The 21,964-nt window shown below is 44.3% G+C and overlaps 2 protein-coding genes across 2 annotated transcripts; one reads left to right on the plus strand and one right to left on the minus strand.

Annotated features, from left to right (window-relative positions):
* Positions 1–12,155: 12,155 nt before the first annotated feature.
* On the minus strand, positions 12,156–15,784 carry LOC123043940 (DEAD-box ATP-dependent RNA helicase 57). Its single transcript, XM_044466549.1, has 11 exons — positions 15,460–15,784; positions 15,243–15,379; positions 14,866–14,957; positions 14,633–14,729; positions 14,459–14,539; positions 14,148–14,380; positions 13,447–13,641; positions 13,282–13,372; positions 12,880–13,002; positions 12,606–12,756; positions 12,156–12,523 (listed from the first exon to the last, which is right to left on the minus strand). Exons 1-11 carry the CDS (start codon positions 15,689–15,691, stop codon positions 12,321–12,323), a joined length of 1,635 nt encoding a protein of 544 aa, XP_044322484.1. The 5' UTR covers positions 15,692–15,784; the 3' UTR covers positions 12,156–12,320.
* A 161-nt stretch (positions 15,785–15,945) lies between these two features.
* Positions 15,946–21,546, plus strand: LOC123043942 (E3 ubiquitin-protein ligase SP1). The gene is made up of 11 exons (XM_044466554.1): positions 15,946–16,231; positions 16,322–16,374; positions 17,939–18,063; positions 18,151–18,246; positions 19,073–19,210; positions 19,286–19,351; positions 19,456–19,568; positions 19,644–19,754; positions 20,184–20,227; positions 20,310–20,409; positions 21,030–21,546. The coding sequence occupies exons 1-11, from the start codon at positions 16,155–16,157 to the stop codon at positions 21,130–21,132; spliced, it is 1,026 nt and encodes a 341-aa protein (XP_044322489.1). The 5' UTR covers positions 15,946–16,154; the 3' UTR covers positions 21,133–21,546.
* The last annotated feature ends 418 nt before the right edge of the window (positions 21,547–21,964 follow it).

Consider the following 21,964-nt stretch of genomic DNA (forward strand, 5'->3'; position numbering starts at 1 on the left):
TTGATACCTTGGTTCTCAAAACTGGGGGAAATACTTACGCTACTTTACTGCATCACCCTTTCCTCTTCAAGGGAAAACCAACGCAAGCTCAAGAGGTAGCACTGTCGTGTCCATCTTCTTCCTTGTTCATCGAGCTAGGTTGTGGGGGCGATGAACTATTTGGCTGAAGGGGTTGAGTTCTTCACACACGCCCCAGAGTTCGAACCTTTTCTTGGGTCTGCGGAGCCCTGAATCCGACAAGAATACCCTTTTATATTGCTCAACGACGTTGTTTGCATCACATCACATGACGCTGTCTAGCCTGAATGATGCAAATAGAGAACCAAGCAACCTAGAAATGGTATGGTGGAGGCAGATCAAGGAGGGATACAGGAAACCTAACACATCGTTGTTAGGTCGGACTGTTCCACCAATGCAACCAAAAGAGAAGTGCCAGCCAATTAAAATTCTCCAGTGATACACTAGATGACAACACAAATCCGATACAAGAATCACTCAGAATAAGGGTGAATCTGGGGTTTGAGAGGAAGGAGAGGTGCACACACAAGTGCTAAGAGGTAGTTATTCTGTTCTTTGGTCACCTTCCTTTCCTGTGTGAAAGGATGGCTTCAAGTATCATTGACGCTATCAGCTTTCCACGCTCGTCAGGTTGTAGATCTGGGAAGCCATCAGTTGTGCTTGGAGGGCTTCCCCCTGATTTGCTTGAGATGGTCCTTCCATGTCAGTCACCATGTTCTTGTGACAAAAATGTTGTAGCTTTGTCTTTGAAGGTCAAGCATCAAATTATGAAGCTCACAACTTTACCAAAATTGCTTTCTCGCTCGATCATGCTCACCGATTATGGCTTACTTATCCCTCTAAATGATCTTGTGGATCAATAAAGATTTGAAAAACCTATCAAAAAAACTTAGTGCCACCAAGTGGCCTTGGATTTTAGTAAAGCTTTCAATACTAGTACATGCTTTTATAGTGTAGGCATGTGAGTGTCAGCAGCAACGGTCCGACAACAGAGGAAATGCTACAAGAAGCAGCGACAAGTGAGAAGCAGCCCAAGCCTAGGAGAAACAAGTAGGCCCCTGCACGCATAGCCGTCCCAGAGTGGACCCAGTGAACTGCTATTCTATATATGTAACAGGTAGAATGGCCGAAAGGGGTAGGAGGGAAGGAACGGCTTTGGACGGATGGATAGGCTTGTGTGTGTGTGGCTAGCTAGCTCTTGCTTCTTCTTCCTCTCTGTACGCTGAATTTGAATTCCCCCATGTACTGAGAATTGGTTGGTTTATAGCTAGATCGAGAGAGCAATTCGGTGCTTACAATTAGCTAGCTCTTGCTTCTTCTTCCTCTCTATACGCTGAATTCGAATTCCCCCATGTACTAAGAATTGGTTGGTTAACAGCTAGATCGAGAGAGCAATTCGGTGCTTACAATTGGTATTGGAACTGTAGATCCCGGAGCAGCGAGTTCCAAGCCACCATACGCACGCGACGAGGTTCGCGGCCCGCCGCCAATGAGAAATCATGGAGAGCCTGACGCCGCGATGAAGGCTGTGTACGGGTTCCTCAAGGACGACCTGGCGGAGTCCCTTGATGTAGTTTCAAGCGCCAAGATGAAGACGCGGCAAAATCGATGTGATCCATCATGGGCAATCTGACGATGAGGATTGACAACCTCAAGTTGTTGATCGGAGTTGACATGGACGAGATCCGTGCCGGAATGGAGCGTCCACTGCCTGCTATCACCATGGCTTCGGGTGACCGTCAACAACCTTACCAATCAGTGATGGGAAGCGGCGAATCCGGCCTGGAAGGTAGTCAATCTGATCCGGTCACCAAGGGGAAGGATTATGCTCCTTACATCCCTCCATAGGCCAAAGGTACGAGATCCGACCTCAGCCCTGCATCCAGTTCTCGTTTCGCTGATCACCACCGATCCATATACCTACAGTCCTCAAATTGATCTGCCCCATTTCGATGGCACAAATCCGAGGTTGTGGCAAATGAGGTGTGAAGATTACTTCAGCATGTGTGGAATGCCCCGTATGCTTCGGGCATAGTTTGCTTCTACCATGTTTGAGGGCCCAGCGGCGAGATGGCTGGAATCAATACAGCGCGGAGCTCCAAACGCGATGTGGGAAGAGTTTTCTGCAGGTTGCTATGGTGCAGGTTTGGCAGAAATCAACACCAAGTGTTATTTCACAAATTCCACAGCGTCAACCAAGTCGGCACTGTGGAAGAATATGTGGAGCAACTCGCGGAGTTGTATGATCAGTTGTCCGCTTATGAGTCTGGTCCTCAATCAGTGCATTATGTCACCAAGTTCATTAATGGGTTGCAGCCAATAGTGAGAGTGATGGTGGCCCTGCATCAGCCGCAAGACTTGGATGCAGTGTACGAACTAGCCCTGTTACATGAAACTGTGTCAGTTCCTACTCCTCACCAAGGTACTAGTATCAAAAGGGAGCAGTACAATTTGTCGACAACTTCAATCAAACATCCAACTGTCAAGTCTGTTGAAGATGGAAGGAATAAATTTGAGTCTCACAAGTAAGCTACTGGGGAGGACAAATGGAGTGCCTTGTGTGCTTACCGCAAGGCCAAGGGTCTGTGTTTCATGTGTGGGGAGAAAAGGAGCCGTGACCACTAACGCAAGCAATCGGTTTCATTACACATGGTGCAAGAAATGGTGGAATTTTTTCAATGTTCTGCTTCTGAGGATTGTGAAACTGATGGGGAAGAGGAAGTAAACCTCATGGCCATATCAGAAGCAGCTGAAAGCAAGACTACTCATAGCAAGTCTTTCCAGCTTACTGTTAATTTCAATGGGCACCAGAAAATATTTCGTGTCGATTCAGGTAGCAGACACTCCTTCATAGATACTAATTCTGCAGCGCACAACTGTTGGTGTTCAGAGTTGTGCTATGATGAAGGTTAAAGTAGCAAATGGAAGTTTCATGAGCTGCAGCAACATTATTCCAAAATGCCAGTGGTCTGTGCAAGGAGTTTAGTTTGAAGATGATCTCAGGGTGCTTCCTCTCAGTTGTTATGATGGTATTCTGGGGTTGGACTAGTTGGCACAACATAGTCTGATGATGGTCGATTGGGAGCAACAATGGATGTCATTCCCTATTAATGGTCGTTCAGTAACATTGCAAGGAGCAGTGCATGTGGAGTTTCCTTATACTACCATTGAGTTATCAGTCATAACTGATGAAAATGCTCCTGAACTATTGCCAGAGATTCAGGAACTGGTGGAGAAATTCAAAGATGTTTTTGTTGTGCCAATAGAGCTACCACCAGAGAGAGCTTGTGATCATTCCATCCCTCTTATTCCTGGGGCCAGACCCTTCTCTCTCTGTCCCAATAGATTAGCACCTGAACTGAAGGATGAGGTGGAGAAACAGATACAAGAATTGTTGGACTTGGGAGTGATCAGAAGAAGCAACAGTCCTTTCTCTTCTCCAATATTGTTAGTTAAAAACAAGGATCACACCTGGAGATTGGTTGTGGATTATAGACACTTGAATGCACTGACCATAAAAGGGAAGTTCCTTATGCCTATGATTGATGAACTATTAGATGAATTGCATGGAGCACAGTGGTTCACCAAACTTGACCTTCGTGTTGGGTACCATCAAATCAGGTTAGCGCCTGGTGAGGAGTATAAAACAAAATTTCAAACCCATCATGGTCACTTTGAATTCTTGGTCATGGGTTTTGGATTGATTAGTGCACCAAATACATTCCAAGGGGGCATGTACTGCTCTTTATCACAGGAACCTGAAGTGCTAAGACACTTTGTACTTGTGTTCTTTGATGACATTCTGGTTTTCAGTAAGACACTAGAGCAACACTTACAACATGTGAAGAGGGTGCTTGATGTCTACTACACAACGTGTTCTTGTAGACTCGTGTTGGGCCTCCAAGCGCAGAGTTTTGTAGGATAGTAGCAAATTTCCCTTAAGTAGATGACCTAAGGTTTATCAATCTGTGGGAGGCATAGGATGAAGATGGTCTCTCTCAAACAATCCTACAACCAAATAAAAAAGAGTCTCTTGTGTCCCCAACACATCCAATACAATGGTAAATTGTATAGGTGCACTAGCCCAACAAAGAGATGGTGATATAGGTGTAATATGGATGGTAGAAATATATATTTATAATCTGAATAAATAAAAACAGCAAGGTAGCAAGTGATAAGACGGAGCACAAACGGTATTTAATGCTTGAAAACAAGGCCTAGGGTTCATATTTTCGCTAGTGCAATCTCTCAACAATGCTAACATAGTTAGATCATACGTGCGATAGAGAATCACTACAAACTTCTTATCTAGCGGAGAACATAATACAAAATTGTTGGTAAGATACGAAACCACCTCAACTTTATCCTTTTTGATCAATCTATCCAAGAGTTTGTACTAAAATAACACCAAGTTATCCTTTCCGATCGATCTATCCAAGGGTTTGTACTAAAATAACACCAAGTTATTCTTTCTGATCGATCTATTCAAGAGTTCGTACTAAAATAACACCATATGATACACATCAACCAACTTGAATGTCACCTAGGTACTCCAATGTCACTGCGAGTATCCGTGAGTTGATTATACGATATGCATCGAACAATTTTAGATAAATACACAAAGAACCTCAGAGAGTTCCCCAAGATTTCTACCGTAGAAACAAAGACAAGAACGTGCATCAACCCCTATGGATAGATTACCCCAATGTAACCTCGATAATCCGCAAGTTTAGTGCCAAAACACACATCAAGTGCATCAATATGATACCACATTGTCACCACGGGTATTCATAGCAAGAGATGCATCAAGTGTTCTCAAATCCATAAAAGTATTCAATACGATGAAATCTCAAAGGGAAAACTCCATTTATCACAACAAGATAGAGAGAGAGAAACACCATATGATCCAACTATATTAACAAAGCCCGCAATACATCAAGAGTGTGCCATCTCAAGAACGCGCGCGAGAGAGAGAGAGATTAAGCACATAGCTACTGGTACAAACCCTTAACCCCGAGGGTGGACTACTCCCTCCTCATCATGGTGGCCGCTGGGATGGTGAAGATGGCTTCTGGTGATGATTTCCCCATCCGACAGGGTGACGGAAAGGGGTCTAGATTGGTTTTTCATGGCTACAGAGCTTGCGACGGCGAAACTTCTGATCTAGGGTTATTTCTGGGTGTTTCTGTATTTATAGAATTTTTTGGCGTCAGTTTCACGCGAAGATGGGCTTCAGGGGGCCCGCCACCCACCAGGGCACGCCAAGGGGGCTGGCGCGCCCTGGTCTCTTCTAGGCAGCAGGGGGCCCCCTCTGGTTGTTCTTTGCTCCATTATTTCTCTTTTCTTTCAAAAATCATCAAAAACTTTCGCTGCTTTGGGAGAACTTTCATTTCTGCACAAAAAATAACAGCATGGTAGTTCTGCTGAAAACAGCGTCAGTCCGGGTTAGTTCCATCCAAATCATACCAAAACCATATAAAGTTGTTGTAAACATGGCATGAATACTTCATAGATTATAGATACGTTGGAGATGTATCAGTGCTGCAAGTTTGGCAAAAGGATAAGTGGTATGTTAAATTTTCCAAATGTGAGTTTGCCTCTCAAAAGTTGCTCTACCTTGGTCATGTCATTAGTAGGGATGGAGTTTCTACTAATCCTGGTAAGATAAGATCCATTGAACAGTGGCCTGCTCCGGTTTTAGTTAAGGAGGTCCGAAGTTTTCTTGGGCTGGCAGGTTATTATCGGAAATTCATTCGCCATTATGGAGTTATTACCAAGCCTCTCACTAATTTGTTGCACAAAAGTACTCTGTTTATGTGGACAGAGGTCGAAGAAACGGCTTTTCAAACTCTGAAATCTGCGCTAGTGTCTGCTACTGTCCTGGCTCTCCCAAATTTCTAGAAGCCCTTCTCAATTGAGACAGATGCAAGTGATCGCGGCATTGGTGCAGTGTTAATGCAAGAGGGCCATCCCCTTGCTTTTGTGAGTAAAGCCTTGGGGCCAAGGAACCAAACACTCTCTGTGTACGAGAATGAATTTCTGGTAGTCCTATTAGCAGTTCAACAGTGGCATTCTTATCTGCAACTTAAGGAGTTTACTATTCTGACCAATCAGCGAGCTCTTGTCAATTTATCTGATCAACGCTGCACATAGCCAGGCAGCAAAATTAAAGCTCTTACTAAACTCCCTGGTTTAGACTATAAGATAATTTACAGAAAGGGAACATATAATAGGGCTGATGATGCCTTATCGTGTCTCCCTCATGGTAATCAATCTGCTGGCATTTATACCATTTCCTCGGTTCAGCCAGCTTGGTTGCAAGAGATCATACAGAGCTACTCGGCTGACCAGAACACACTGGTTGTTCTGCGAAAGTTGTCAATTGACCCAATGGCCGAGTGATGTCTACTACACAACCTTCTTCTTGTAGACGTTGTTGGACCTCCAAGTGCAGAGGTTTGTAGGACAGTAGCAAATTTCCCTCAAGTAGATGACCTAAGGTTTATCAATCCGTGGGAGGCGTAGGATGAAGATGGTCTCTCTCAAACAGCCCTGCAACCAAATAACAAAGAGTCTCTTGTGTCCCCAACACACCCAATACAATGGTAAATTGTATAGGTGCAGTAGTTCGGCGAAGAGATGGTGATACAGGTGCAATATGGATGGTAGATATAAGTTTTTGTAATCTGAAATTATAAAAACAGCAAGGTAACAAGTAATAAAAGTGAGCGAAACCAGTATTGCAATGCTGGGAAACAAGGCCTAGGGTTCATACTTTCACTAGTGCAAGTTCTCTCAACAATAATAACATAATTGGATCATATAACAATCCCTCAACATGCAACAAAGAGTCACTCCAAAGTCACTAATAGCGGAGAACAAACGAAGAGATTATTGTAGGGTACGAAACCACCTCAAAATTATTCTTTGCGATCAATCCATTGGGCTATTCCTATAAGTGTCACAAACAGCCCTAGAGATCATGGTAAAAAAAACACCTTAAGACACACATCAACCAAAACCCTAATGTCACCTAGATACTCTAATGTCACATCAAGTATCCGTGGGTATAATTATACGATATGCATCACACAATCTTAGATTCATCTATTCAAACCAACACAAAGTACTTCATAGAGTGCCCCAAAGTTTCTACCGGAGAGTCAAGACAAAAACATGCGCCAACCCCTATGCATACATTCACAAGGTCACTGAAGCCACAAGTTGATCACCAAAACATACATCAAGTAGATCACGTGAATATCCCATTGTCACCACAGATAAGCACATGCAAGACATATATCAAGTGTTCTCAAATCCTTAAGACTCAATCCAATAAGATAACTTCAAAGGGAAAACTCAATCCATTACAAGAGAGTAGAGGGGGAGAAACATCATAATATCCAACTATAGTAGCAAAGCTCGCGATACATCAAAATCGTGCCAAATCAAGAACATGAGTGAGAGATCAAACACATAGCTACTGGTACATACCCTCAGCCCCGAGGGTGAACTACTCCCTCCTCATCATGGAGAGCACCGGGATGATGAAGATGGCCACCGGTGATGGATCCCCCTCCGGTAGGGTGCCGGAACAGGGTCCCGATTGGTTTTTAGTGGCTACAGAGGCTTGCAACGGCAGAACTCCCGATCTAGGTTTATTTCTAGGGGTTTCTGTATTTATAGGAATTTTTGGCGTCGGTCTCACATTAGGGGGGTCTCCGAGTCGTCCACGAGATAGGGGGCGCGCCCAAGGGGGTAGGGCGCGCCCTCCACCCTCATGGACGGCTCGGGACTCTTCTGGCCCAACTATTTTACTTTGGGGGCTTTTTTTGGTCCATAAAAATCATCAAAAATTGGCACGTCAATTGGACTCCGTTTGGTATTCCTTTTCTGTAAAACTCAAAAACAAGGAAAAAACAGAAAATGGCATTGGGCTCTAGGTTAATAAGTTAGTCCCAAAAATCATATAAAATAGCATATAAATGCATATAAAACATCCAAGATTGATAATATAATGGCATGGAACAATCAAAAATTATAGATACGTTGGAGATGTATCACCGGGCCCAAGTTTACCTTGCATGGTGGTCTTTTGAGAAAATCGCATTTGGGTGGGTATAGATACCCAACTACATAGCAAGATTGTTAGCAATTTGCACGTCAGTTCTGCAGGTGACCATTCTGGTTACCTGTAACTTACAGACGGATCTCTCAGCTTTTCCACTGGAAAAACATGAAACCAATATCAAAAACATTCTGCAACACTATGAAATCTGTCAGTTGGCCAAGCCAAAGCGAGTGTTGTATCCAGGTCTTCTACAACCAGTGCCAGTGCCGTCTACACCGTGGGAAATGATGACAATGGACTTTATCGAAGGCCTTCCCAGCTCCCAACAACGCAATTGCATACTGGTTCTTATGGATAAGCTATCCAAGTATGGCCATTTCATAGCTCTAAAGCATCCTTACACTGCTAGTAAAGTGGTTGAAGCCTTCTTGGACCGCGTTTACCGTCTCCATGGTTTACCTCTCTCACTCGTCTCAGATCGTGATCCGATCTTCACTAGTTTGTTCTGGAAGGAGCTGTGCAACAGGACTGGTATCAAACTCTGCATGATCTCTGGTCAGCATCCTCAAACGGACGGACAAACGGAATGTGTCAACCAATAGGTGGAAGGTTATTTGCGATGTTTTATCAGCGCCCATCCTCATTGCTGGTATCAATGGCTGCCCAATGTGAACTGTGGTATAACATAAATTGGCATTCTTCCACTAGACATTCTCCTTTTGAGATTATCTACGGGCATGCTCCTAGCTATTTCGGTATCTCTCTAGTGGACGCCGTCATAAATTCTGACATCAATCAGTGGTTGGAAGATAGTCGGGTGGTAATGGAGTCAGTTAAACAGCACTCGTTACGAGCGCATCAGCGTATGAAGTTACAAGCTGACAAACAGCGTACTGAACGGATCTTCCAGGTAGTGGATATAGTGTTTCTTAAAATGCAGTACATCCAGGCGTCTATTGCTCCAAGGGCAAACCACAAGTTGGCTTTCAAATATTTTGGGCCATTCAAGATCACAGGACGCGTCGGTGCTTGCTTACCGATTGGAATTACCAGCACAATGTCGGGTGCATCCAGTCTTCCATGTTTCGCTCCTTAAGCACTATCTAAAGCCGGATCAACAGGTATTACCCATGTTTTCGTCTCCTGACATTCGATTGCAGGTGCCAGCCCGGATCCTAGACAGGAGGCTGATTCCAGAGGTGACAAGACAGTTGCCCAAGTGTTGGTCAAGTGGAGCCATTCGCCAGAATCCATGGCCACTTGGGAGGACCAGGAGTTGCTTAAGCAAAATTTCCCTCATGCTCAGGCTTGGGGGCAAGCCATTTTTCGTCCAGGGGAGATTGTTAGCAACAATGGTCCGACAACAAAGGAAGTGCTACAGGAAGCAGCGACAAGTGAGAAGCAGCCCAGGCCCAGGAGAAACAAGCAGGCCCCTGCACGCATAGTCGGCCCAGAGTGGACCCAGTGAACCACTATTCTATATATGCAACGGTTAGAATGACTGAAAGGGGTAGGAGGGAAGGAACGGCTTCGGTCGGATGGATAGGCTTGTGTGTGTGGCTAGCTAGCTCTTGCTTCTTCTTCCTCTCTGTATGCTGAATTTGAATTCCCCCATGTACTGAGAATTGGTTGGTTAATAGCTAGATCAAGAGAGAAATACGGTGCTTACAATTAGCTAGTTCTTGCTTCTTCTTCCTCTCTGTACGCTGAATTCAAATTCCCCCATGTACTGAGAATTGGTTGGTTAATAGCTAGATCGAGAGAGCAATTTGGTGCTTACAGTGAGGCAGGAGAAATCGAAGGGGTATTATGTACGCATGTGTGAGACAAAGAACTGACTCCACGTGTTGACAGGAGGCTCGGTTGTTTTCATCATCGTCACTACTGGGCACAAGTTCTCTCGGCCACTGTATGTTTAGAGCCTGCGACCTGTCCAAATAGCTCGTTGTTGATTAGGTACGGAAACAGCGATGGGTCAAGCCGTGGTACAGAGAGAACTCGAGGAAATTTCAACGGACTACGTGCTTCACTAGGGACCTTGGAGAAAGACGGTCCTCTTCCAACTCGATGGCCCTGGAAAAGGTCACAGTGAAATGTATGTATGACAAATGCTAAAGACATGTATTCCCTCCGTCCCAAAATAAGTGTAGTATGTTTCTAAGTATGCCAGAGAGGTTTCGCGCGTCAACGGTGCAAGAACCATGATAACCATTGTCCCTTAGAAGTAGTTCGATGTGTCTCTCAGATCATGATAGCCAGTGAGGAATTTAGCAAGAACCATGATATAGCAGAGCTGATCAATTCAGTCGTTCGGTAGATAGTGATGTTTTTTGTAACAAAACCCAACAACTTTTCTTCAAAAATTAATTCTCAAAATATGCTTTCGCCCCATTTTATGAATAAAGCCATCATCCCGTCCATACACAAGGTTTAAATACAGCAAAGTAACATAGACTGTTAGGGCAACAACACAAACACATCCAAGGAAGCGTAAAAGAAAGAGAGAAAGAAAGACCATCAAATGGCCGTAATCTCAAAGGGCCTACTGTGAGGCGACTCGGCACGCAGTAGCAGTCCTGGCATCCATCATAAGTCCCAGGCGATCGCAATTCCGTTTTCTAAATAGCACGTGCCGGTGCTGCAAAAACGGAAGGAATTTGAAGATTGAATCAGAGGCCCGCCGAAGAATGGCCTGCTCAAATCACCATCCTATTGCGCGTCGTTCACATAATTCATGCTAGCGCCGCAAATACCATCCAAAAGAGGCGTCTCCTCCCCTGATTTGGTTGGCACGAGCTTGAAGGAACTCGTCCAGGTCCAGGGCCTCCCAGTCAGGCTCAAGAACCTCATGGACAAAATACAACAAAACTCGTGTCGCCGAGTAGAAGAAGAGGATGTGAGTCCCCATCTCCGGGTGTCCGGAGCGACATGAATGGGCAGCAGGGTGATGGTTAGGCCGGTGGTGGATGACGGACTCGCGACAATGGTGAGATCTAGTTGGAATCGACATGTGGTGGCGGAGAAACTTCAAGAGGCGGTTCACGTTCGTGTGGCTGAGTCTTTGCTTTGCGGCAGTCGGCAGTGGTGTTGCAAATTTGCAACACTTGGAGCTAAAATTCAAAGTTGCTACTAACATATTTTTTTGGCACCAAATAAAGATACATCATCTCGAGCAGTATTTTAGGCCCCAAATGCCTCAAACGACAATTTTTGGGCACAACGGCTGTTTTATATCGTTTGTTCGAGTTGCTCTAATGGCGTGATAGCATATCAATACAAAATGTACCTACCCACATAAAAAAGGAAATGCACCTACAGAAGATCATCTGCAGACTTAAAGCAACTCCAATAGTCCCCTTAAAAATCTTTCCGTAAAACTGACTGTAAATTTTAGTTGGAGTTGGGAGCAACTTTTTCAGTTCCCGTAGACTCTTCCCCTAACATGTTTTTAATTTACTTTTTATAAACAAAACTAGATAATTGTTTAGGGCCTGCAGTCAATGACACACGAGTCGGCCTCCGGCGCGGGGCAGCGTGAGGTAGTGCGGTGGCCGCCCGCGAGAGGTGATATGCTGAAGCGGGGCGGCACGGCTGTGGTGGCCTGGCATGGGCGCCGGTGGCGCCTCGGTGCATCGATGAGGCGGGAGGCGGCGGCGGCGTTCCAATGAGGCATAGGCAGCACGCCACGAAGTTTTAGGCGGTTACTAACCCGCCAAAACTTTACAAAAAGATCATAGGCCGATTTTACAGGATTCTCTAAAGTTACGGTCACTCTACAGAAACTATTGAACTCTTTTTTGCTCCAAGTTCCAATAAACGATGGTAGGGAAACTGTCGGAGATGCTCTTAGAAATGGTGATATGGAAGCTTATGAATGAAAATAGGGGGAGGGAAGGGGTCAACCCCGATGAAATTCAAGTGGGAGGAGGGGGGAGAGTTGAAAGTTTCCATTGAACATCTGTAGCCTGCTCATAGATGTAGGATTATTTTATCAATACTGTCCGCTGATGTTTCAGAATCGGCGGATGAGTTGTGATTAGGAGTGAAATGACATTCGAACAGCCAATGCACTAAAGCTGTAGCAAATCATAAAGATATGCTCGGATGTATATGCCCATATCAGGTTTTAGTCAGGCAAGCTGAATGATTCACGCAACAGGCATTCAAACAGGGAAAACTGAGGCCAAACGTGTCATCTCTACAAAATTGTTACGGTTACACAAGATCACTCTCAATCTTCGTCGGTTAAAAAGGAGATGCGGTCCCTGTCCACCCTGTGCTTCCTGCTCTTGAGCTTGGGCAACGCCACCATCCAGGAAGGGACCTCGCAGCCCGAAGATACCAGCACGTTGGCGATGTTCCGCAGGAACGGCTTGTCCTCCTCCGTGAAGAACGTGATCGCCTCCCCCGACCTGCCTGCTCTTCCAGACCGTCCTACATATAACAGGGGAATGGAGTTATTAGAATCTTATTGCAACAACTATGTCCAGGGGGGAAAGCCGGATATCTTTCTTACCTATTCTGTGAATGTAGGCAGACGCGGACTCAGGGAAATCATAGTTGATTACACAGTTGACACCTTTGAAATCCATTCCCCGCGCAAGAACCTCTGTTGCTATTAGCACCCAGCTTTTTCCAGCTCTCAAGTTGTCAACAGCATCTTGACGCTAAAGTAAGGAAATACAGAATTCAGTCAGTGAGCCTGATGTCGACAGTATTAAACCAGTGAAAACGAAAACTACAGGAACAGCTATCAAAATAAGTATCAATAAATCATGCAAAAGTAATACCTGCTCTTCAGTAAGGTCTCCATGGATTACATCAACTCTAATGTCGTCATATACCAGCTCTCTGTAGAGCTCTTTTGCCCTCTCTTTGCTTTGAACAAAGACCAATACCGGTGGATTCAGGGACTACAATTGAAGACAATACAACAACAGTAAGTTTTGAAAACACACACTGAGACTCCTTTTTAGTAAGGACAAATGTGCAGTTCAACGTTTTAAATACTTTGCAAGCAGTCAGTTTACGGCTACGAGCAGCACAACATAAGGTTTAGTTTTGCTACTTATATGCGGGCATGCATTAAACTGCAGTCTGCTGGTTTGGCATGACCAGTACAAACCAGTTCTACAACAACGAAATGCATGGAAACCAGGAGAAAGAACTGCGAGTGAAAGATCAGAACATACTTCTGCAAAGCTTTGGCGAAGAGCTATCAGCTTCCCCCTCTCGGTTCCAGCAAAAATCAACTTTTGCTTGATCATTGAGGAAGCTGAATTCCTGCAAGTTGGAAATTACATTAAGAAGATATCCCATGCAAAACAGATCTGCTAGTTCACAAGTAGGATACTCACTTTCGTCCCACAATGATCCGAACAGCATCATGCATTATTGTACGTGCAAGAGCCTCTATTGTTTCAGGCAATGTGGCACTAAACAAAGAACGAATTATTGAAGGGTTTGAGCATGATTTGACAATTGAATCAATCACTTCGACAAATCCAAGCTCAAAAAGTTTATCAGATTCATCCAACACAAGGTACTCCACCCTGCATGAGGCAGTTATGTGTTATTGCTGAAGTTTGCGCAGATCTGAAAGAAAATGTTTAAGCAAAATGAAAATTCCTGGCTCCTCCGTAAACCACGACAATACGAATGACCAAGATGATATGGAAGAGAGGATCAAGGTAGTTGATTTGGATTCTTATATTTTTTATTCCGGAATAAATTCACTAGCAATGATTGTAATGCAGGTTATTCAGTATTTCTTGATAAATGAAAACACCTAACAGCCACAGTTTTTCTGATCAAATTAATTTCTTTTCATTTAGGTACAATTTTACCACTTTGTAATGTAAGTACTATCTGTGCACCCAAGCAGTCATTTAGTGTCAATGAAAATGTTATTAATTGGAACCCCAAGTAACAATTACAATCAAACATAAAAAAGATCTCAATGTATCGAGTGTGCTATTAAAAGATTATTATTTATAATAAAATAACCATAATATGTTAAATAGCTAAACAGAAAAAAAATCATAACATGATCACAGACCTACTTAAGTCAAGATCTCTCTTTCGTATAGCATGGTCCAAACGAAGCGGGGTTGATACAAGGATGTCGCAGTGCATATCCTTGAAATTACCATCTTGTGATAGATCTTTGGTCATTAGTTTGACACCAAACTTCCTCCCTTTTGCCAACTTCTTGCACTCTCTCGTAGTTTGTGCTGCCAATTCCCTTGTTGGGCAAAGAATAACAGCCTTAACGCCTCCTTTAGACCCTGGCTATTAGAACAATATACTCATCATAAAGCATGTCAAGCAAATATAAACAACATTACACAATACCATGAAGATAAATACCTTGATTTTCATAAGCATCGGGAGCAAGAATGCCAGTGTCTTGCCAGAGCCTGTAGGTGCACAAGCAAAGCACTCCCTGCCCTGAAGCAAGTAATGCGAAATGATTACTGTAAATAGCTATATGTTTTCATGCCAAGGGGACTAAGGTTCAAAACAGAGTAAAAGATCACTCACTGAAAGAAGGATAGAAATGGCCTGCCTCTGGATAGGTGTAGGTTCTTGAAACCCAAGTTTTGACAAGTTCCCAACCAAATATGAATCACAGTCATACCTAGTGCAGAAGTAAAAGAGGGTCAGCTTAACAGCCTCAAATGATTACTTAAAGGCCTAATGTTGATGTTGCTATAGTGCTGCATGTCAATAATAAGTACTATGTCTGGACTCCACAATGACAAAAATATGCTAACCTTGAAACCAATTCTTCAAAGCTCTCCAGTGGTGCTGGAACATTATGTCCCGAAATGTGGATGTCATACCTCTTCCTGAGGATGGCAGCTCTCTAGAAACAAATACGGAAAATATTAAAAACCAACAGTTAAGCGGTTACAGTTTGCAAACAGACCAATCCCAAGTCAAAATCTAGCACTATTTTCAATTCAATCAAGACCGTGCTGGAATCATAACAAAACCACTTTGCTCATCATATTTACATATACAAAGGTTTGTGTTGCAAAATAACCTATAATGCTTACTAATTTAGCTCAACACAGTTTGCTTATGAAAATAAATACATATACTACTGAACCCTGATTGCGAACATTGGTGCATTGCAAAACAGCATTACCTCGATTTCCCTCTCGGCCTCCTTCCGCCGCCTCACGACGGCCGAGTCCTCGTCCTCCCTGACCACCACCTCCACAGACTCCTCCACCACCTCCTTCGCCTCCGCCCCCTTGAACACGCTGAACCCCTCCACAACATCTGCAGAAGAAAACCCAACGGGACTCAAACCACGAGCACAGCCACTCCAAGCACCAAACAAGCAGGAACCGAAGCCTCACCGGACGCGGAGGCGGCCCCGTCGGCGCGCTTCTTCTTCTTCTTGCTGATCTTCTTCGCGTTGGCCTTGCTCTTGCGCTTCCGCTTCTTCTCCGGGGCCGGCGGCGCCACGTCGGGGGCCGCGGGGGCGGGCTGCGCGCCCGTCCGGAACCGCGCGATGTCCCCCGCGAAGCGCTTGCGGTCGAAGCGGGTGCCGGCGAACAGCGCCGACGAGAGGCTCGGCTTCTCCTCCATGGTTGGGTTTGGATTCGCCGCCGCCGCCGCCGGGGAAACCTCCTCCTCGTCTTAAACCCTAGCACGGCCCCACGAGCAGCGAAATGAACCTGCTTTCCTCGCCTGGCCCCACATGTAAGCCACAGAGCTCGGGCTGTTCCCGCGGATCAAAATTCGACGGCTGAGATCTGACCACGAACGCCATCCAGCGCGTCGGTCGCCGTGGGCTCCACGCTGGCGTGCTTATCCGACCGTCTGCCCCACGTCTCAGCAAAGCAGGGAATGACAGGTGGGACCCACGGACCATGACCATTGCCGTCTGCTTCCGCTTCTGGTATGGTATCCAGTGCCTTGCCCGCCTCGCCGTAATCCTGCCCTAAAATAAAAATCCGTAGCTCCAGCCTCGCCGGAATCCCGCCTGCCGGTCCGCCGTCCATTCCCGCGCGCCGGATCTGCCGCTCGCCGGACGATTTCCCCGCGCGAGATGTTGGTCCCGTGGGGCGGGGTCGGGTGCTGCCTCAGCGCCGCGGCGCTCTATCTCCTCGGGAGGAGCAGCGGGAGGTGAGGAAAAAAAAATTATATAGAGAGAAATCGTTTCCTGCTTGGCGATTTCTGGGGCGCTGATTGGTGGTGGTTTTGCTGCTGACTCAGGGACGCGGAGGTGCTGCGATCAGTGGCGAGGACAGGCAGCCTGAAGGATTTGGGTGGGTGAGCTAGGGTTTGGTCTGTCACTCTGTCGTAGGTTGTTTGATTGGCTTCAGAAGTAGCAATTACTGCAGCGGTGAAATTCATTTGAGCTCTAGTTTTTGGCGAGTGCTGCTGCTCTGAGCTAATCTGATCCTAGCCTCCCATGTTGGTGATTTGGTTTCCAGCTCGTGGTGATATTTTGTGCATAAGTTGGTAAAATGGCACTCCCTCCGATCCAAAAAAAAGTGTCGTCGCTTTAGTTCAGCTTTAGTTCAAACTTGAACTAAAGCCACGACACTTTTTTTGGGATCAGAGGGAGTACCTGTTTTGGATCATCAGTGGTTTCTTTGGGTTTGTAAGTAGATAAGTACTACCTCTGTTCCTAAATGTAAGAAACTGAAATTGGCAATTTTCAAAATTAAATTGATTACCTAAATTTGTTGGGGGTGCACAACAGTGAAGACAACCCAAATTAGCAAGTATCAGCTAGCAAGGGGACTAGTAATTAATTTTTATCCTTCACCTTGCATGAACTCACTGAGATATACTGACATAGGCATTGGTTCCTAGTGCTTGCTACCTGCCACAGTCCTGGCGCCCTCAGCGGATGGCACCCATGGCCCTGCCCACTGCTGCAGCTGCCGTGCGGCCGACTGACCAGCCACTGCAAACCACGAACGTGCACTGCGCTTTGCCCCCACATTGCTCGCCCAGCAGCCCTGTCCTGCTCAGCTCGCTGCCTGCCTGCCTGCCTGCTGTGACTGCTTCCCTTTGTCCGTTGCCACGTCCACTGGCCGCCGTGGCTCCGTTTTCAGGTTCGGAACAGGCATCAGGTGAGGCTGTTTGAGCGAGAGAAACATGGGAAGCTCCCAATAGTTTTTCCTTTGATGGCTTGATCACCTCTGTGCTGCTCGGAAGAAGCAGGATATAGATACATGTAGCAGGTCCTGGGTCTAGCTGGTGCAGGCCTGCTTATTTGGACCTAGTTTTGCTTTGTGTAGGCTTTTGATAATTTTCATTGGGCCTCCGAACTACTCTGGATGTTCTTGGCAAATGAGCTGGGTGGTCATGACTCATGAGACCAACATGAATACCTGCTGGCTCTGCCCATATTTGTCACCACTGTCTCCACGGCAGCATAATTTGTTCTTCTGCAATCCAAGAGTTCTGGATTTATCTTGTTGGCTTTAAATGAAGTTCAAAAAAGCGGTTGGCGCAATTCCTAGTTTTGCCTCTGTGTAGTGCCTATATCGCCTAAGTGCATGCTTAGCATGAATAAGAGCTAGGTGTTCTGCTGACGCACAGCATATAGGCATGCCTAGTGTGATTAAGCGCTGAGCATACTGCTATTGCCCAGCGCCTGGGCGTGCGTAAGTGCACATCTAGGCTTGCCTTTTTTAACTATGGCTTTAATATGGTCAAAGTCCAGCATTTACTTCAAATATGGTCAAGAGTTAGACCTTTCTTATCAGCATGCTTTACATGTGATATACTCTTTCTACGGAGATTGTCATTTGGTATACTTGGTTAAATACGTAAAAAAGAGGATATGTTTTAACATTTCTTCTCTCTCTTGAACAGCTGCTATCTTGGACACTGCAAGTAAAGTCCTGCCACTTGTAGTGGCAGTTTCTGGGCGAGTTAGTTCAGATACACCACTTATATGCCAGCAAAGTGGTATGAGAGGTGTAATAGTCGAGGAAACGGTAGCTACTGATTTGTTGTTTCTGTTATTAGCAGATGGGTTTGTTGTTGGTAATTGTGGCACTATGCTAACTTTGTGTTCTTTGTAGGCAGAGCAACACTTCCTGAAGCACAATGATGCTGGATCCTGGATTCAAGATTCTGCTGTGATGCTTTCTGTTAGCAAAGAGGTTCCATGGTACCTGGTAATGTGTTCTAGTTCTTTTTTTGTTGCTCTGTCAATACATGTAGTTCAATTTAGCCTTTGATTATTCCTATTATGTGTCCAAACTTGGAATTGTCTAGAAGTTTATTTCTGTAAAGCTTGGGTTATAACCTCCCTCTGTCTACTCTGGAGTCTGGACTGCCTTCTCTGTTTGTAGACCAGATTTATAGCAAAGAAGAGCATATGCGTCCCTAGCTGCTAAGATAGTGCTATAGGTGAGAAAATGTGTTAGAATTAATGGCCAGCACTGTGCGCATGGTTGCTAAGTATAGTATATATAGCACAAAACTAAGCTTGGCTGGTGATGTTTAATCATCTGTTCTTCACGGATAAAACGAAACTGTAAAATATTTGGTATCAATAGCACCTACTCCCTCCGTTCGGAATTACTTGTCTCGGAAATGGATATATCTAGAACTAAAATACGTCTAGATACATCCATTTCTGCGACAAGTAATTCCAAACGGAGGGAGTATATGCGGTGCTATGTGTTATGGATGGCTCATGGCGAGAGCAGCTAACAGTATTATTTCAAAAAAAGCATGCACTCAGCACCCACTTTAGCCGTTAAGTCCTTAGCTTAGGCACTGTTAATGTATTGATGATATGCCTATACTTGTTTAACAGAAGAAATAAGCTTAAACCACATGAAGTTGTTATATAAACGTAAACGAAGTGACTGCTCATAAAAGAAAAGATAAATTGTAATTCTAAAATCACTATTTGTTTATTTAGTTTGAAAATATCTTGTGATTTTGTGATACCTTGCAAGTTCAGTTCTTTTCTAACATATAATTCATCGCCAGGATGATGGCACTGGGCGTGTCTATGTTGTTGGCGCTCGTTCTGCGGCAGGGTTAATTTTAACTGTTGCCAGTGAGGTTTTTGAGGAGTCAGGGCGAACCCTTGTACGTGGAACTCTAGATTATTTACAAGGACTGAAGGTTTGTCTAATCACATTTTGAGCAAGACCAATGCTTATAGGATTGCTATTCATAATTTAGCATTAATCATTGTAGATGCTCGGAGTAAAGCGAACTGAAAGGGTTCTTCCAACTGGAACTTCATTGACTGTTGTTGGTGAGGTAATAACCGTAGATTTCATTGAGTTTCAAGGTACTGTGAAATTTTGTTGACATAGCTAAATTTTTAGTCCCTTCTGTTCTGCATTTTTATGCTGTATGACCAGGCCATTAAAGATGATGTTGGAACTATTCGGATTCAGCGGCCACACAAAGGACCATTTTATGCATCTCCAAAAAGCATCGATCAACTTATCTTGAATCTCGGGAAATGGGCCAAGTAGGGAGATTATGTACAACATTCTGTGTCTTTGTTTAGGGATCTTGCTGCTAATTGCATGTCTTTCTACAACAGGTTATACCAACTTGCTTCCATGGGCTTTGCAGCTTTTGGTGTATTTCTTCTTGCGAAGCGTGCACTTGATCATTTTCTACAAAGAAAGCGCCAGCGTGAATTTCACAAGAAGTATGGACAAACATCAGTTTCTTTTATTTAGAATAACAAAGGGGGGAGGTTCTTTGGAAAGCAATTTCATTCCTTTTCTGTTCAAGTGTTCAGGGGGTTCATTCATCTGTGCTTGACATCATTAGAATTATGTCCCTTTTTATCTTGATCACCGAGTAGTATTTTAATGTCTTGCGAAAACTGCATTGTCCACCTGCAACTAATATATTTCTCTAAAGATCACATGCAGTTGAAAGAAAAATGCACTGAAGACACTGTATGTGAAATGTTTTACTCAGGGAACTATTTTCATTTTCAGTCAGTACCACAAATTAGCAATCATGCATGGGACTGAATACCAAGATACTTTGGAAGCACCAAACATTTTCTTAATTTGGAATTTCGGAACATTGGTGTTATGTAAACTTATGTATTCATTTTTACATACAGGGCTCGTGCTGCTGCAGCACAAAGGCAGGCTAGGGACGCTGAAGGTGATTTTCTTATAGATTGATTAGTCTGTCTTGTAAATACTAGTTGCTGTCTTATGATATCTTTTACTATTTTTATATGAAGGGGGCAATGGCACATCAGACGGAGAGCCTAAGAAGGATCAATTGGTATTAGAAATATGTGTCATATGCCTTGAACAGGAGTATAATGCAGTTTTTGTGCCGTAAGTACCTTATTTTATACTCACATTTCATCATATAATTTTACATGTTAATGATGAAGCTGTTTTTCTTTTGACGTTTTCATTGTGGATTATCCTGAACATATGTAGTAAACATTTGTACTGTTTACTGTTTCATTTTGGTCAAGAACCGGACCTCGACCAGTTGGCTAGAGGCACCTGGGTGTGATTGCAGCCAGCTATCCTCGTTTGAGCTTCTGTGCTCCACACAGGGCGCCTCGTGGTTGTCTGCCCCTATTTAAAAAGCCACAGGGATTGCATGTGGGTCTATTTTTTGGTGGAATGTTTTTTTTGCGTGTGTGTGTTTAACACCTTGCATTAACTTGCCTACCACTCTAAATGATTTAGCAAGTTAGTGAACATGATATTAAGTTATGCATTTCAATTTTAGCTGGAATCAAATATTTGAACCATGGGTTGTTTTGCCTTTGACATTCCAGGCTTCATTTACATTTTTTAGCTCTGTTCATTATGAAGATGTTTTTCTCCTGAATCATCTCCAGCTATGCTTGTTGATAAGCATCTTTCCCTGCTACCTATGCTCTTATTATATTGTCGCCACCAAAATGTTCATGAGCGAGTCATAACCGAATATTATGCAGGTGTGGCCACATGTGCTGCTGTATGAACTGCTCTTCTCACGTAACAAACTGTCCACTCTGCCGACGAAGAATTGACCAAGCTGTCAGAACATTCCGTCACTGATGGCACTACATGATGCAAGATCCCGCGCCTGATAACACCAGGTGAACCACAACTTTCGAAACCACCTGATACTTCAAGTTCCGGTCGCCATGGCTGCCAGTGTGCCGATATCTGGAACGCGGAACTAGCTGGAGCTTGTGAATTGGAGTTTTGCTTTAGCTGAAACTTGAAGCAATGGAGGCTCATAGTTTGCGGTTGACGCTGCGCCAGTTGCTGATCTTGCTTGTACTTTACAGTTGTGTACAGAGTGTTCTTGTGTAGGCGCCTTGTTTCTAACAGCGCTCTGATTGACAACATGGATGCTAGTAGTATTTACTGGTGGATCAATTGATTCTATCCGACGGAAACGCTATGTTGTTTGACATTGTAAAGGATAATCATTTCTTCTGATATATATCGGACACCGCCTCCTGATGTTCTTGTGTGCTCACTGCTCGGTTGATTTTGTCTAGCCACAGAAGAAGAAAATATGTAAAATGTCGGTGCTTTCTCAAGCTTGCTTTCTTGTATGCATAAACTCGGTGCTGTTATCAACGGTCAAGATTCTCGACACCATTTTTTTTTTTTTTGAGAAGGATTAGGGCAAATCCAACGGTTCCTCTCTGAGTATATCTCCTGGATCGCATATGGAGACGCTTGTAAAAGGATTTTCCCCTGAATTTTCTTCAACTCCAGCAGCTCTCCTTAAACATTGTGCCATGGTTAGAATCGAATTAGATTGAGCGTTCAAAAGAGTTCGCTGTGGCTACAGGCTTACAGGCTTTGGTGCATCAGGGATTCGGATTACCACCATTGCCAAACAACCTCACGGGGAATCCTAATCCAAAGCCCA

Source organism: Triticum aestivum, chromosome 2B, assembly GCF_018294505.1.
Source record: "Triticum aestivum cultivar Chinese Spring chromosome 2B, IWGSC CS RefSeq v2.1, whole genome shotgun sequence".
NCBI classification, from domain to species: Eukaryota; Viridiplantae; Streptophyta; class Magnoliopsida; order Poales; family Poaceae; genus Triticum; species Triticum aestivum.